This window comes from Cervus canadensis, chromosome 26, assembly GCF_019320065.1.
Source record: "Cervus canadensis isolate Bull #8, Minnesota chromosome 26, ASM1932006v1, whole genome shotgun sequence".
Lineage (NCBI taxonomy): Eukaryota > Metazoa > Chordata > Mammalia > Artiodactyla > Cervidae > Cervus > Cervus canadensis.
The window spans coordinates 52086071-52101480 of record NC_057411.1 but is presented as its reverse complement, the minus strand read 5'-3'; the positions used below and the strand labels follow the sequence as shown (position 1 = coordinate 52101480).

Genomic DNA, 15410 nt, shown 5'->3' with positions numbered 1-15410 from the left:
AACCCCCACTCCCACCCCCCTGGACCCATCCACAAAGGTTTCCTGGAAGTGAGCTTTTTGAGACCCCAGCTAGAATATCAGGGGAAGATTCATGAAGAGTCTGCCTCCCTTTATTCTGAAGAAAACATGCACATTAAAGTGGCCACTTCTAAGATGGCCTGGCCCCAACTGTTTGAATACCAGGAAAAACAAAATATTGATAACTTCATACTAACATTTTATTCAATAGCATATCACTTTGCTACAATAGATATATCTTTATAAAACTAAGTAACCTTCTCTTCTAGAAAAGACAACCCCAGGCCTGGCTCTCCCTTGCCAAGGTTTGAAATTCCAGGCTGAGGCCGGGCATGGCTCCTGGCTGCCCTTCTGATGGCTGTCCCCTGCGGGTGCCCCCAGAAGACCATGAATCTGGGCTTGCTCACTTCCAAATCCCTGGGCTTGGTGTAGCCTCGGGCGAGTTGAGCCAGCTGATTCCATCTAACCTGCTTAGAAGGACCAAGTTTAGGAGGCTTAGGGCCCCGCCAACAGCCACATTCAGAGTTGTACCCAGGAGCCTAACACTTTCCTCCCTGCACCCCACCTCACCACCAAGAACTGGGAAGACGGCTGTCATTGCCTTGACTGCGGGGCACATCCCTTCTGAAGTGGGTGGGCCTGTGGGGAGCCTCATGCTGGGCCCCCACCATCTTGCTGTCTGGACACAAGATGTTGCCGTGCAACCAGGAGTCTGAGACAGCCCATTCCCTGGACTCGCAGGAGCACCAGAAGGCACGTGGTCACAGGCCCCTCAAAGGGGTGGGCAGCCCCACATGCACTCGGCTAAGGGAAAAGCAGGTGAAAACAGCCCCTGATGGAAAGCCTGAGGAGGCCTTGGGTAGGGGGCAGATAGGGGCCACCCCCCCACAGGAGGGCGCTCTTGGCTGGCTGTGATCACCAGGAGATCCTGGGCAATGCTCGGGTGCCCTCCACCACCAGGCTCTGCACCAAGTCCTCAGAGTGGCCTCATGGGGAGTGGAGGGCGTCCATGCCACAGGGCCAGCAGCCAGCCTGGGGACGGAAGCATGACAGACTGCAGTCTTAGACAAATTCAGGTCTGTCGTGTAATTGAGGAGCAGTTAAGACTTTTGTGCCCCATACATTTAAGGCAAGTGGCTAGGTTAGGGTCATCTGGGGCTGACCAAGGGGTCGCCCAGACACAGCTTGGGGGCCCCAGAATGCTCTGGAGATGGATCCAACACCATGTTCTGCGTGCCCAGCACTGACCCCTAGTCGGAAGAACACAGAGTGAAGGAGGCAGAGGTGCTGAAGACCACCCCGCTGCCAGGGACAGAACTCCAGCAGAAAGATTCTGCCGAAACCGCAGCCGGGCCCTTCTGCAGCCTCGGGCACCAATGAGTCGCCGCACCGAAGAGCCACCCACGGCAGCACCGAGGAGGGCCCAGAGGCCCATCTGCCCCTGCAGGCGGCTGCAGGGTCCCCCCAGGGGGCTCAGCGCACGGCGCACACGTCCAGGATGCAAAAGCGCGCGCGGCAGGTGGGGCAGGGCACGCGGCTGGCCAGCCAGGTGTCGGGGCGCTGCGGGTCCTGGCGGCTGGCGAACCACTTGCCCATGCAGGTGAGACACCACATGGGGCGGCAGTAGCACTGCTGGCACTCGCCCTCGGCCGCCGCCTGGCAGGTCTTCACCAGCTTCACGCTGGCCCGAGTCTGCATGCAGCCGATGCATGCCTCCAGGTCCTGCAGGCAGGCCAGGTGGTCAGAGGAAGCCTGGTCGGGCCTCCCTGGGGATGGGGCTCCTGACCCACCCCAGGAGAGGCAGTTCATGGCGGCCTAGCTGTGGGAACCCACCTCCCCTGCCCAGCCCCCTACCTGGCTGCTGGGGACCGAGTAGGCCGGGTTGACCTCCACCAGGGAGGCGAAGGTCTCCAGGAAGAGGTCGCCCAGGCTCTGGTGGATGACCACGTTGGCCGCGCTGCGGATGGGCGCCCGGAGCTTCTCACACAGCTCGCCGTATTCCGTGGAGTTCAGCCTGTAGAGGTGGGTGCTGCTGGGCGGGGACCACTAGAGATGGCCGTGGGGCCAGAGCCCACTGACCCAGTACTGCTCACGGGCCTCTCCTCAGGACGTGGGGAGGGGCACAGAGGGCGGGAGAACTGCAGCTACGGCAGAGGGCTTGGCCCTCGGCAGGTTCAGGCCAAGTCGGGTCCAGGAGGGGCAGGCATGCCCGCCACAGCCTGAACTAGACAGAAGCACCTTGGCCCCGGCCCAGGGAGCCACCAAGCCTCTGTCCTATACAGTGGCCCCCAAACACCCCCAGTGGGCTCCTCCCGAGACGCCGGGAAGACAGCTCAGGGCAGGCTGGGAAGAAAGGGGAAACGCAGAGGACCTGAGGGAGGGGCACTCCAGAGGGAGCAGCTCCCACCCACCCCGCCCCCTGGAGCAACACAAAGAGCAGACCAAGGGCACAGCCACCCCAGCGACCCCAGCCGCAGGCCCGCCTACCGGATGTCGAAGGCCTGCACGGCAGGGTTGGCGCTGGCCACGCGAATGGTGAGGAGCTGCACGGGCAGGTTCGAGTCTGGGGAGAGGTCGTGCTGCTGGGACTCTGTCACGGTCAGGTGCACGTCCTGCTGCTGGGCCACGTGCACGCGGTACGTGGTCACCTTCATCACCCACGTGTCCGTCACGATCACCCGGGCACCCGGCACCCCCGTGGCAAACTTGTCAATCCGCCGGAACTCCGTGTTCACGGAGGAAGCCACTGCCCGCCAGCCCGACCGTGGAAGGGCATAGAGGGCCAGGGTGCGGGCCAGGGGGTGGCGGGCCCACCGGTCCCGGGACCAGTAGTAGATCAGGGTGCAGGCGATAGCGGGCAGCATCAACGCTAGCAGGAGGAAGGCCCGCCAGGTTTCCGGGGTCTGGCTGGGGTAGTAGAGCTGCTTTTCCGAGGCTGCGAAGCACATGCCCACATAGTAGCCTAAAAGGGATGGGGCAAGCTTCAGCAGAGGTTGGGACTGCCAGGCTGCCAGCCTCCCCAGGTCATGTCCACAGTGCTATCCCTGTCTCTTGGGGGGGTTCCGGGGAGGCCTCTTCCTTTAATGCCCAGCCTTGGGTCTGGCCCTCTGCCATGGCCAGCTCCCAGGGCAAGGCCATGGTGCCCCAGGGCAGGTGGGCCTTGCCCAGCTCCATAGCTGACTCAACTGAGTACTTGTCCAGTGAGCAGAAAACATTCCCATCTTACTACTTTAGTTTTCTACAAACCACATATAAGTAGAGGAAATAAAATGAGAAAATCCTAGAAAAGCAAAAAGAAGCACAAGGATCTGGTGTCACCTCATGCAGAGCTGCCCACAGGCCGTCCTAGGCATGGATCTCAGCCTCCGGATCCCGCCTGCTCTGAGGAAGCAGAGCAGAGTCTGGCCCATCCCAGACCTGGGACGTCCTGTACCAGACAGTAAACGAAGACTGACAAGAGCGTGTCACAGGCACACAGGAGCCAGCTCCAGGCCCCTGGTGGCCAGATGGGAGCCAATTTGCATGTCAAAATTAACAGACAGTGACCTGCAGGAAAGGTTTAAAGTTGAGAACATAGTAATAAATGCTATTGATCAAACTGATACATAATAAGTAACTCATGTGGCAATAAATAACACTTCTCTGAAGTTTCAAAAGGGCTTTTCTAGGACTTCCCAGGTGGTGCAGTGGATAAAAATCTGCCTGCCAATGCAGAGGACATGGATTTGATTTCTGGTCCAGGAAGATTCCACATGCTGCGGAGCAACTAAGCCCGGGAGCCACAACTACTGAAACCTGGGTGCTCCAGGGCCTGCAACAGAGCATCTCCCAACAGCGCAACAGTGAAGACCCAGCACATCCATGAATAAAATTATATTTTTTAAAAAAGGCTGGGGGTGGGGGTGGGGGCCTTCCCTAGTGTTCAGTGGCAAAGATCCAGCCTGCCAATGCAGGAGATGCGGGTTCTATCCCTGGGTCAGGAAGATCCCCTGGAGGCGGAAATGACACTCGACTGCCGTCACCCTCTCTGCCTGCCATTCCCGCACCCACCTTCCAAGGAGTGGGATAGGCCACCCCTAGGGGCATCAGTTAACTCATACCCCGACTCGAGGGACCTGTCCCCGAGAGCCAGCTCACCACCTGCCCCAGTAAGCAGAGCACCGCTTCCCCAGGGTTCTGGGCCCGCCTCTCTGCCGGGTAGCTGCAAGGGGCAGCACTTCCCCGAGCACACGGGCGCTCAGCCCGCTGCCTCGGCTTTCCAGCACGGGAGGCCGCCCCCGTCCCTCCCGCTCCGGGTCCCGGAGGTGGGCCCTGGGCTTACCGAGGGGCAGCAGTGAGTGGCACAGCAGCGTGGCGGCCGTGCGGCGCAGGTGATACGGCACGAAGGCGGCGTCCTCGCTGCCCAGCCAGCCCGACAGCAAGTTCTGAACCGTGAGCCCGGCCGAGTGGAACTCGGTGGGGGTGAACACGAAGCACACGGCGAACACCAGGTAGGCCAGCGTGAAGGTGACCTCGGGGCTGTCCATCGCGCCGCCGTCGCCGCGGGGAAACCGGCCCGGCGAGGCCCGCCACCCAGCACAGCGTCCGGGTCCGGTAGGCGCCCGGTGGCGCGGGGCGCTCTGGGAAACTGAGTCCCTGCCCTCGGGGCACTCGCGGCGCCCTCTGGGAGGTGGAGTTCCGCGGAGTATTTTGGGAAATGAAGTTCCCGGGCCCCTCGTTCGGCCCCACTTCGCGAGCCAGTTCTCGCGAGGGTTTGGCTCTTCCACACGACCCGCTTGGGGGCGGTGCTGCACTCGATCCCATTGCTCAGCTGGGGAAACTGAGACTCGGGGGAGAAGCTCTCGGGCCCTGATTTCCGCGCAGCCCAGGCGCGTCCGCAGCAAAGCCCGGGATTCTTGGGCGACGGCTGGCTCCGCAGCCACCATCCACCCGCGTGCGGCCTTTCCTCTAGGCGCATCAGGCCGGCCGCCTTTACTAAGGAATCCGGCGTCCGCCGCGCCCAGCGTGCCCTCGCCCCGGAAACGAAACCTCCTAGTGGGCGTGGCCTGGCGTTCTGCTTCCCATTGGCTGTCGGCGCCCCGCGCCCCGCCTTAGCCGCGCGCTGATTGGCGGCTCTCGCCAACCGTCGGTATTTGAATCGGCGGCGGGCTGAGGGGCTCGCGGACTCGGCGCCTCCCACCCTGGGCTCCGTTCGGCGGCCGACAGGTAAGGGGGCGACGGCGGCAGCGGTGGGGTCCCGGCTCGGGGGTCCGGACATGCCTCTAGCCGGGCCTTAGGGCTCTGTCGGCCTGGGTCTGCCTGCCGCGCTGGCGACCCCCCCCAGACCCGGGCCTATGCCGCCTCCGGCTCCGCCCTCCTCGCGGTCTGGGCCGTTCTCCCGCCGCTTCCTCCAGGGTCCCCTCCCGCCTTCCTCATCCCGCCGACCCGGCCGCAACCGGGAGCAGAGCAGATGGGCTCCCGCCCCCGCCTCCCGAGACGCCCGGTGACTCCGAGCCTGAGTACACGCGCGCTCGCTGCCCTGCGTCCAGCGCTGCCCTCCCGATCCCAGCCCCTCTGGGTGCAGCCCCACCCGGACCCATCGCCGACTCCTGCTGCACCTGATTCCGCAGACCCCGCTCACCCTAGGTCCCCAGTCCCTCCCCGCCTCCCTGGCCAACCCTCCTCTGCTCAAAAGACTCCTCCTCTTGAGCAGAAGCCCTCATTATTAGTAGAAGCCAAACTGCGGAGGGCTGCCGTCATTGTTCCCGCACCTTCCCCAGGCCAAGGGGCGTCTGCCGGAAAGCCGTCCTCTAAGTCTTCTATCCGTCCTGTGTCCTGCAGCCATCCAGCCCCCTCCCCTGTTTACCCAGTTGTTCAGGCCAGACCTCACAGTGAGTGGCCCCGGCTCAGGCTCATTTTTCCCCTCTCCCCATGCAGTGTGTGAGCCTGCTGCCAAGAGGAGCTGACCAGGCTGCCCCTGACCCAGTGCCAGAGCCTCTGACTCACCCCCTTCCCTCCTACCCCTCTTGTCCTCCACAGGCAGCCCCTACCCCCAAGCCCTTCGAGGTGGCTTGTCACCCTGACCTCACCTCTTTTTCAAGCCATCCTTTCTCCCCCTGCCCCAGCCACCTGGCCTCCTCAACCAGTCCCCAGGGTCCCCACCGCCAGCGAATACCTACCTGTAGTGTTCCCGCGAGGCAAATGCTCAGTTCTCTGGTGACTCCTAAATTGGGAATGCTGTGGCCCTGACCATCATGAGGGCCTCCGGAAGGAGGAATGAGACTCTCCTGGAACCCCCTGGGCCTGACTGGAGGCCCCTGATGGAGAAACTCAACTCCCCACAGGTGACTCTACACCTGCTGCTTGTTCCTTCTCCAGCTCCTCCTCGGCCGTGCTGCTGGGCCCTATTACATTTCTGTTCTCCACAAACTTGGCAGCTGCTCCACCTGATGAAGGGGCCCAGGCTTCCTCTGCCGCTTCAGTTTCATCACAGATCAGCCCTTATCTGTCTCTGAAGTTTTACCCACAAAGTTCAAGTTGTTTTAATCACCTGAGCCTGCCCGCCTGCCCTGTGAGCTGAAGGCTCCTCCGGCTCTTACTCCTGGGAGGTGACAGCTCCCCCGGAACAGGATGGGGACTGCCTGGCAGAGGACACACGGCCTGACGTCTGACCCACCTGTGCCGAAGGGGGACATCTCCCTGCAGCACCGTGGGGCCAACCCTGTCACTGTCACCTATGAGCGTTCAGGCAACAGAGGGTCACTGCCCTCCTCCTGACACCAAACTATCTGCTTTTCCAGAATGAGTCTGCATAGCTTCAGTGACGAAAATGTCACTGGTGACAAAAGTACAGAAAATTGCGACTTCCTGTTTTCACCACCGGAACTTACCGGAAGATCATCTGTTCTCCGTCTGTCACAGAAAGAGAATGTGCCACCGAAGAGCACAGCCAAAGCTGTGAAGGTAAGCTCGTCAGGCCCCTGCGTTCGATCTACCGTGTCCCTCGAGAGGTTACCCTGCCACCTGCTTTCCTGGCAACTTACTGAGCTGCCCGGGCAGGGCACAGTGCTGCCAGAGGGGTGTCGAAGACTTGAATTATTGAACAGGTGCCCTCTTTTCTACCCAACAGGTGACTTTTCAAACACCTCTGCGGGACCCACAGACACACAGGATCTTAAGTCCCAGCGTGGGTAGCAAGCTCGAAGCCTGTTTTGCTCTGGGCGACCCCATTGGATTAGAAAACTGCCACCAAGTCTGTCCGCAGAAAGAGAAGTAAGTGTGGGGTTGTTTGATGTACTGCCGTCCGTAGCCTCAGGGACTCGGCAGAAAAGCTCTGTTCGCAGAGTCTGCCACATCCGGTTAGGCTCCTCCTGGTCTCCGCTCTGTGTCCTGCGTGGCCCAGAGCACCTCCGAAATCGTTTGTTACTGGAAAAGTGAGCAATGAAACAGAGGAAGTGTGAACTTTACATTCTGCTTCTCTTGTTGTGCCCTTGCCAGCAAATTGACGTTGGTTCTTGTTCCTCTAACTTCCTGAAGTGCCCTGGCCGAATCTCCAGAGAGGGGCGCTCTGGCTCTGCTGCTGTGTCAGCACCTGTCAGGAGTCTCCTCCTGTGCTCACAGCCCGCCCGGGAGGAGACCATGGACAGGCACAGGGGCTGGCTGTTGTGCCGGCCGGTCTGACGGATCCGGTTGGAAACACTTGACTTTGACCAGCAGGTGCTTCTTTGTAGCCTCACCTGGCATTAGGTATTTGGCTGGGTGTGGTGGTCAGCTCAGTGAACACATGGGCTTTTTTGCCTCTGTCTGAAGACAGGGACCCTGGTGGCGGCTTTTCACCCCAGATTTGGCTGAATTTACCCAGCGAGTGCCCCCAAGGGACCCACTGAATCCAGAGTGGGAAGGGGCCTCGCTGGCATAAAAGTCAGCCTCATTCTGACTTTTGCTGACTTACACAGTTTAAAGCTTCCTTTTTCTTTTAAACAGATTTTAGATGTGCAGAGAAAGGTATAAAAGCAAAATATCTCTAGCATACCCTTCACCTCTCGCTCAAGTAAGATGTCCCCAGGCGGCATTTCTACCTCCCCTTGGGTGGAAATTCCTTGCACCTGACTCCCCTCTACCCAGGTCTCCTTGCTGCTTTTCAACTTCAGGTTTTTACTTTTCTGTTTGAAATTCAGCTGAATGAGATTTGAGTGAATCAAATACTGTTGTTTCATCAGAGCCCAAAGAGGAGAGGGAGGCCAGGCTGCTGAGACGCCGGCTCTGAGCTGCTCCAGCCGCAGGGAGCCGGGGTCCTGCTCCTCCTGAAGGCCTCAGCCTCAACCTGGCCTTTCTCTCTCCAGTGGGAAGGCTGACCCTCGTGTGCACTGACTGTCCCTGACCACGTGGCTGGTGGTCCCCAGCCAGAAGGGGGAAGTGGGCTGGTGTGGGGAAGCTCAACTCTGACCGTCGGCAGTCAGGCTTCTGCTCTTGTCACCTGTGTCTCCAGGGCCCGCCAACGCTGACTTGTGGGAATGTTCTTGTGAAAGCTGATCCCAAGGAGGGCGTTGACAAAATGCTTATTTCTGTAATGTTTTTACATGGACTAAAATCTAACTAAAGTCCTAACTGGTTCCTTAGTGTTAACTAAGTTTGCTTTCTGAAAAGCCAACAGTTCACCAAGGAAAGAGATACCAAAACAACCCATGGAATTCTCCAGAAGCCAGTACCGGCCGACCCCGAGCCCCCCTCAGAGGATGTGAGACCAGCTTCCGAAGACCAGCCTCCTGGTGGGCCCCCCTCAGCTCCCCTGGTCAGCCTGGGTCCCTCAAGCTCTTCCCAGATCCCAGAGAGTGTGGAAAGCCCTGAGGCCTCCCGAGGCCCAGCGCCCGGCAGCCCCGAGTGCGCCCAGGAGGAGCACGTCCACCCGAGGCCCTCGGAGGAGAGCATGCCCCTCAGCCCCGTGGCTCCAGAACAGCCCCCCAAGGTGGCATCCCGGGACATGGCAGAGGACCCGCTCAGCGCTACGGGAGGGGACTCAGAAGGCGTCCCTGCTCCCCCCGCTGGGCCCACCTCACCCTCTGGTGCCCATCCTGGAGAAAAGCCCCTCGTGGACCTGCCTGGAGAGGCCCCCACGGGCCCCACGGATGCCGCTGGCAAGAACATGGCCCTGACCAGCCCCAGAGAGGCTGCAGGGGACACATACCCTGGTGCTCGGAGGGAGGAGGCCAGTGGCCAGACCACCAGCTCTCTGAGGAGCGGGCCCATCCGGCTGGAGTTTGACTTCTCTGACACCACCAGCAGAAGGCCGCCCCCACTGCGGAAGCGAGGGAAGACCCTGGGTCTCAAGCCCCCCTTGAGGAGACCAGAGGCGAGGCCCGGAAAGGCCACCCAGGAGGCGGGCAAAGGTTGTGAGCTCGCTCTCCATGAGTCCAGCAGCCCGAGCTGGGACAAGCCGGACGACCCAGACTGTAACCCGGCCGTGGATGGTGGAGAAGCCCGGCCCCCGGAGCACCCCCAGAGCGGCCAGACCGCAGAGGCCTTGTCTCTGAGCCGGTGAGCACGGGTTGGCAGTGGCGGGTCGTCTGCTCCAAGGCAGATGTGAGACCACAGGTGCCACATGTTCCTCAGGTGGGGGCCCTGGGGCCACTGCAGTCCCTGGGGACCAGTGGGGAAGCATCCCTCTGCTGCGGGACCCCCCAGGGATGGGTAGGGTGCTCATGCAGTCCAGGAGGGCTGTCTGCGCCTCGGGAAGGTCGAGGAATACCCCTCAGCGCCACGTCTCCCTCCCAGAGTGAACCTGCCTCCCGCCGCCCACTCCCAGGGGCGCACAGTGCCAAGCCTGGGCCCCAGCCTCCCGGGCTGGCTGCTGTTGCCATTTCCTAGTAGCCATAGGATTCACTTATTTTTGCTTTTACTTGAGTTGAAATGGACTCGGGGTGCTTTGCCCACTTCTGAGGAGCAATTCTTGTGCAGGCGAGGTTGTGGGGGTGGCTTTGTGGGGCCCCCGATGCAGCCCTGAGCCTGGCTTCTAGGGGAGGGGTCGCAGGACCCCGGCAGCGCGGAGCTGGGGGTGGGCTCAGGCCCTGCTGACCCCGTCTCTTCAGGCAGGCGTGCCCAGATGACACACCCGGGACAAGGACCCCAGGAGCGGCGGGTGAGGTACGGGCGCGGGCACTACGTCTGCAGGGCATCGCAGGCAGAGGGAAGCTGGCTGGGAGGGGTGGGCATGCCACTGCCCATGCTCCCCCGCACCCGCTCGTCTTAGCCAGCCCCGCAGTGACCCCGGCCTCCCTTTCAGGAGGGGACCGCAGGCTCTTCGGGGGGATCGGCGCCCCTCGGCAGCCCAAGCAGCAAGCCACCGACTGCACCCACCAACCCCACGCCCCCCACCGAGAGGGGGCCGGAGCCCACCCTGGACCTGAGTGGGGAGCAGTTCCGGGACCCTGTGGAGGGTACGTGGTCGCCATCCTCAGCGTGGGCACAGGAGGTGGCAGGCCGCCGAGCTGGGAGCGGCTGTGAGAACCGAGGCCCCTGGAGGAGGAGCCGCCCGCCCGTCCCGGGGGTGCAGGCTGAGCCCCACTAGCGCGGCCAGGGCCTCAGGGCCGGGAGAGCTCAAGGGTCTCTGTGGGGTCCTCACCGTGCCCTCAGGGCTGGGAGTGGGAAGGCGCGTCACTGTGTGACACTCTGCCTCTGGTCAGGGTGAGTCAGGGCTTCTCTCCTGGCCGAGCAGCATCCCCGCCGTGGACGGCGCCTTGTCTCCTTCCGCCAGCTGCTCTGGCCTTCAGGAGTGGGCTGCCCGGAGAGGTGCTCTCGTGTCTGTCTCTGGACAGAGGCCCCGGGGGCCCACTCTGTGTGCTCATGGAGCTGCCACCCAGCCCGTCTCCGCAGGGTCTGAGGTCCAGCCTGTGCCGCCCTCCAGGGTGGCTGCCTGGGGGGTTTGCTCCCTGATGTTGAGCAGTGTGCGTGCTCCTGACTTTCATCTGCTCAGATTCTTTGCCTGGTTTTACTCGAACTGTTTTTTTTATCATGCTATACCGATTTCTAATATAATCCAGATAAGAATTGCTTGTCAGGTACATGATTTGCAAAAACTTTCTTCACTTTCTTGATGGTGTCTTCAGAAGCACAGATGTCCACTTTCAAACCCAATTTGTTCCATTGCTGCTTGGGCTTTTGGTGTTAATTTAAATTTTTTGTCTATGGCGTGAGTCACCCTTGGGTTTTTTTAAGCAGAGTTTGGATTATCAGATATTAAAGGCCCTCCCATGGTGGTTCTCAACCAGGGCAACCTGGTCCCCAAGGAACATTTCTGTGATGCCTCCGGGGTGCACAGCACGCCCCCCCAACCCTCCAGCCCCAGGCACCCTGAGCAACCTTGCTCTTTAGCAAAGGGTGCTTGGTCCAGGAGCCCAGGAAGGGGTGCTGTGCACGGCCAAGCACCAGGCTGGGGGGCACATGGCTGACCTGGCCATGTCTCATCCGAGGCCCATGGGGGGCGGGCAGCCCATGGCGGGCGGGGGCGGCTGCTGACCCCCTCTCAGTCCTAGGCGCAGGGGCCGAGGTGGACTACCTGGAGCAGTTTGGGGCGTCCTCGGTGAGTATCCAGCGTCGCCGCAGCCCCGCTGACCAGGGGCAGGCTTTGCATCCCTGGAGGCGGCGTCACCCCAGGCCCCTGCTGCAGCCACTCTGCTCAGCGCACCCAGCCCCCTGCCCCCAGCCCCCAGCCCCCAGACCACTTGGCTCAGGCCCCAGAGGCATCTCCTGTGTGCTGGGCTCCCCCGAGGGACGGGGCAGGCAGGCATGCTGGGGACGCTGCTGACCCTGCTCCCTCCCTCTTAGTTTAAAGAGTCGGCCCTGAGGAAGCAGTCACTGTACCTCCACTTCGACCCACTCCTGCAGGACAGTCCTTGGGCCCTGGCACCCAGCAGGTATGCCCAGCCAGCGGCAGGGGCGGCCGGGGGCGAGGACGGCGCCCCAGGGCCTGGTTAGTGAGCTGGCGTGCTCCTGTGTGCCCACAGCAGAGGCGGGCCGCCTGACAGGCCGTGGGGCCCACCTGTCCCAAGCACCGGCCCTCTGGCCTCCGAGGAGAGCCCCGGCCGCACGCAGATGGCAGGCAGCTTCTCTCCTGGTCTCGGTGCTCACGGTGTGGACGCGCCTTCCTCTGGAAGCCCCCGGGAGGCTCAGCTGCTTGACCTGGACTTCCCAGGAGCCCTGGGCGTTCCCGTAAGTGCTTCATCCCGTCTGCTTTAGAGACATGCTTGTTCTAAGGGCCCGGCTTTCATTTGCTGCAGATCTGAAGGCTTCATGGGCTGGGTGGGGGCCGAGGGGTCGCCTCTGGCCGCGCTGTGCTGTGGGGAGCCGGTGGGGTGGAGAGCCGCGTGGGGGAGCTCACAGCCCCGGCTGTCTCTCCGGTAGACGCCCTGCCCTGCTCCATGTGACCTCAGGCCCGGGGCCCCACTGCTGCCTGTTGGGCCGATCGTCGATGTGCTACAGTACAGCCAAAAGGACCTGGACGCGGCGGTGAGCGCGGGGCTGGGGCGGGCAGAGTCACAGGCTCTACCCGCCGCGCCCGAACGGGGCGGTTCGCAGCCGGGCATCCTGTTTCCGTCCCACGTGTGTCACAGAACCAGTGGCATGAGGGTCTGCGCTGTCCCGGGGGGACGCCCCCAGCCTCCTCACTGGGTGATGGCACGAGGCTAGGGCGATGTCTTAAGTGGGTGGAGACCTGGGCTGGACCCTGCTGCTCCCAGCACCTCCCACCCGCCTCAGGCCACCCCGCCCCGCCCATGTTGGGAGGTGTCCCCAGCACAGGACATCCACCAAGCGCGGCAGGAGATGTGGGGGGGGGGGGGACCTGGGCCAACGCAGGCGTGTGGCCACGCAGGTGGAGGCCACGCAGAAGGAGAACGAGGCGCTGCAGGGCAAGTGCACGGCGCTGGAGGGGAGGCTCCTGGAGATGGGGTGAGTGCGGCCGGCCCCGCCGCGTGCGTGCGTGCGTGCGTGCGTGCGTGCGTGCGTGCGTGCGTGCGGTGCTCGGCTCACGCCTCTGCTTTCCTCTCTTCCCCTCCCACAGGAAGATCATGGACAGCTATGAGGGGACTGTGTACCAGGTGATGGGTGAGTGCCCCTCCCCCTCCCCTCCCCCACCCCTCCCCTCCCCTCCCCCTCCCCTCCCCTGCATCTGGGGTGAGGCGGTGGGCAGGTTGGGTCCCTTCCCTGACGCTGCAGTGTCCACCCTGCCATGGGGGCTGTGCGTCCCACTGTGGCCTCCGTGGATGTTGGGCACCAGCCGTGTCCGGGCTGGAAGCCCCAAGTTTGGGACAGGTCTGGGCTCACTGCCAGCTGCCTCGGTTTCCGGGCGTAGCTGGTGTGGAGACGGCTGTTTTCTGAGCGTTTGGAGCCCCGAGGGTCCACCCTGGGAGGTCCCGAGAGAGGCAGATCCCCTGCCGCCCGCCCATCCGAGGTGCTGGTCTCTCCCCCAGAGGAGGCTCAGAAACAGAAGGAGCTCTCCAAGACCGAGATGCAGAAGGTCCTGAAGGAGAAGGCGCAGCTGACGGCAGACCTGCATTCCATGGAGAAGTCGTTCTCCGACCTCTTCAAGCGGTTTGAGAAACAGAAGGTGGTGATCGAAGGCTACCGCAAGGTGGGTGCTGGGCCAGCCTGGGGGCGGGGGCGGGGGCGGTGGGGATCCTGCAGGAGGAGGGGCTGAGCGCCCTGGTGTGGAGCCTGGCAGAAGGGAGAAGGCAGGCCCGGAGGTGGGGCCAGGCTCAACCCTGCCTCTGCCCACACCCTGGGCTCTCAGCTTGTTAACTGCAACTGGACACGGGTGCCTGCGAGGGGTCTATGTGGGCCTGTGCAGAGACTGTGGGTCTGTGCTGGCCGCTGCGCTGTTCCCCACCCCCACCGCTGGGGCCACAGGGCACCCGGCCCCCAGAGCCCGGGGCTGGGGGAACAGGACAGGCTGTTCCGTGGGCCTGGTGCCTGAACCAGTTTCCCCCACAGTGCCTGGACGGAACCCCATGGTAGGGCCCCGAGGGGCGCTCAGGGTCCCGGGTGGGGGTCGGGGGGGCCTAGGCTGTCTGCAGGGAAACAGGCAGGCTGCTCCCACGTGGCCTCGACCACGGCTGCTCCACGAACCCCCCAGAGAGCTGGGTCTCCGCTCGGGGCTCAGCGTCCATCTTCCTCCCAGAACGAAGAGTCGCTGAAGAAGTGTGTGGAGGATTACATAGGAAGGGTGGAGAAGGAAGCCCAGAAGTACCAGGCGCTGAAGGCCCAGGCGGAGGAGAAGCTCCAGCAGTGCGTGGGGCTCAGGGGGCAGGAGCTGGGTGGGGGGCTCGGGGTGGAGGGGGGGCTGGGGGGGGGGGCTCGGGGTGGGGGGGGCTAGGGGGGCAGGAGCCGGGGTGTCTGGCCCCACCCACGGCTCAGCCGGGCCCTCTGCTGCTCTAGGGCAAGTGAGGAGATCGCCCAGGTCCGGAGCAAGGCCCAGACAGATGCTCTGGCGCTGCAGGCGGTCCTAAGGAAGGAGCAGATGCGTGTCCACTCCCTGGAGAAGGTGGTGGAGCAGAAGGTGGGCGCAGAGCCCTAGGCTGGATGGAGCAGGGGGCAGGGGCGGGCAGCCCTCGCGGCTCGGGGGGCTCCAGGTTCCAAGCACTGTGAGAAATCCAGGGGCCAATTCTCCTCTTCAGACTAAAGAGAATGATGAGCTGACCAGGATCTGCGACGACCTCATTTCCAAGATGAAGAGAATCTGATGCAATGGCCCTGACCTTGCCGTCTTCCCTGTGTGTGTGTCTATTTGTCTGCCTGTCTGTCTGTCTGTCTGTCTGTCTAGGGTTTTCTTCTCTATTGATGTCAATTGTTTTTTCAATTCGTTTTTAAACTAGGTTGCTTTAGGAAAAAAATAAAGTTTCCCTTAAATCTAAGCAATAGAGCTGTCCTGGTCTTCATTAAAGGGGCAGTTTCTGCTGACCTGACCACGGCCGCCGTCCCTCTGGTAACTTCGGCCTGTCCCTGCCCTGCACCTCGCAGCTGCCTGACTGGCCGCCAGCGCCTCCTGAGCGTCGGCTGAGTGGGCCCCGATCCCCCCGGTCTGCCTGGTCAGCCACGTGGTGCTGGAGTAGACACTGCCTGTATCGACCACGGATCTCGCAGACCAATGCCTTCGTGGAAGAAAGGAAACCACGGCAGCCACGGCGGGGGTCGGCTCTGTGTCCCATGGAGGGCTGCAGGCCTGCAGTGGGACACTCACAGGGGTGAGGGGTCTGTCGCACACCTGGCAGTTCCCACTTGACCCCCCCCCAGCTGGAAGCCCCCAGTCCCGAGACCCAGGAAGCTGCCATGCATGGCAACACGGGCAGGGGGTCTCCACAGCGGTTTCCTTGAAGAGGCCTGCCAGACAGACATCTGCCGCTCCTGACAGACAAAAGGCTCAG

At 62.5% G+C, this 15410-nt stretch overlaps 2 protein-coding genes across 4 annotated transcripts; one reads left to right on the top strand and one right to left on the bottom strand.

Annotated features, from left to right (window-relative positions):
- Positions 1 to 200: 200 nt before the first annotated feature.
- Positions 201 to 4943, bottom strand: TMEM129 (transmembrane protein 129, E3 ubiquitin ligase). The gene is made up of 4 exons (XM_043448010.1): positions 4340 to 4943; positions 2506 to 2980; positions 1873 to 2032; positions 201 to 1740 (listed from the first exon to the last, which is right to left on the bottom strand). The coding sequence occupies exons 1-4, from the start codon at positions 4941 to 4943 to the stop codon at positions 1492 to 1494; spliced, it is 1488 nt and encodes a 495-aa protein (XP_043303945.1). The 3' UTR covers positions 201 to 1491.
- A 141-nt stretch (positions 4944 to 5084) lies between these two features.
- TACC3 (transforming acidic coiled-coil containing protein 3) lies at positions 5085 to 14900 on the top strand. Of its 3 annotated transcripts, none has more exons than XM_043448009.1 (16): positions 5085 to 5223; positions 6798 to 6960; positions 7127 to 7269; positions 8644 to 9531; positions 10083 to 10137; positions 10277 to 10430; positions 11520 to 11572; positions 11818 to 11906; positions 12000 to 12201; positions 12394 to 12498; positions 12863 to 12939; positions 13052 to 13095; positions 13461 to 13621; positions 14168 to 14274; positions 14425 to 14545; positions 14664 to 14900. In XM_043448009.1, the coding sequence occupies exons 2-16, from the start codon at positions 6799 to 6801 to the stop codon at positions 14727 to 14729; spliced, it is 2427 nt and encodes an 808-aa protein (XP_043303944.1). In that variant the 5' UTR covers positions 5085 to 5223; position 6798; the 3' UTR covers positions 14730 to 14900. The 3 variants fall into 3 exon arrangements, with proteins under 3 accessions (XP_043303944.1, XP_043303942.1, XP_043303943.1); XM_043448007.1 differs by having other exon boundaries at positions 11997 to 12201; XM_043448008.1 differs by lacking the exon at positions 5085 to 5223 and adding an exon at positions 5412 to 6341 and having other exon boundaries at positions 11997 to 12201.
- The last annotated feature ends 510 nt before the right edge of the window (positions 14901 to 15410 follow it).

Excerpts from the sequence above, each read along its gene's own strand:
- TMEM129 (XM_043448010.1), bottom strand. The coding sequence starts at position 4,943 with ATGGTGGCTGCGGAGCCAGCCGTCGCCCAAGAATCCCGGGCTTTGCTG. Across the intron at positions 2,981-4,339 it reads CCACTCACTGCTGCCCCTCG|GCTACTATGTGGGCATGTGC; the intron begins GTAAGCCCAGGG and ends CATCCCTTTTAG. Across the intron at positions 2,033-2,505 it reads GTGCAGGCCTTCGACATCCG|GCTGAACTCCACGGAATACG; the intron begins GTAGGCGGGCCT and ends CCACCTCTACAG.
- TACC3 (XM_043448007.1), top strand. The coding sequence starts at position 6,799 with ATGAGTCTGCATAGCTTCAGTGACGAAAATGTCACTGGTGACAAAAGT. Across the intron at positions 10,431-11,519 it reads GTTCCGGGACCCTGTGGAGG|TCCTAGGCGCAGGGGCCGAG; the intron begins GTACGTGGTCGC and ends ACCCCCTCTCAG. Across the intron at positions 11,907-11,996 it reads TGGGCCCTGGCACCCAGCAG|CAGAGGCGGGCCGCCTGACA; the intron begins GTATGCCCAGCC and ends GTGTGCCCACAG.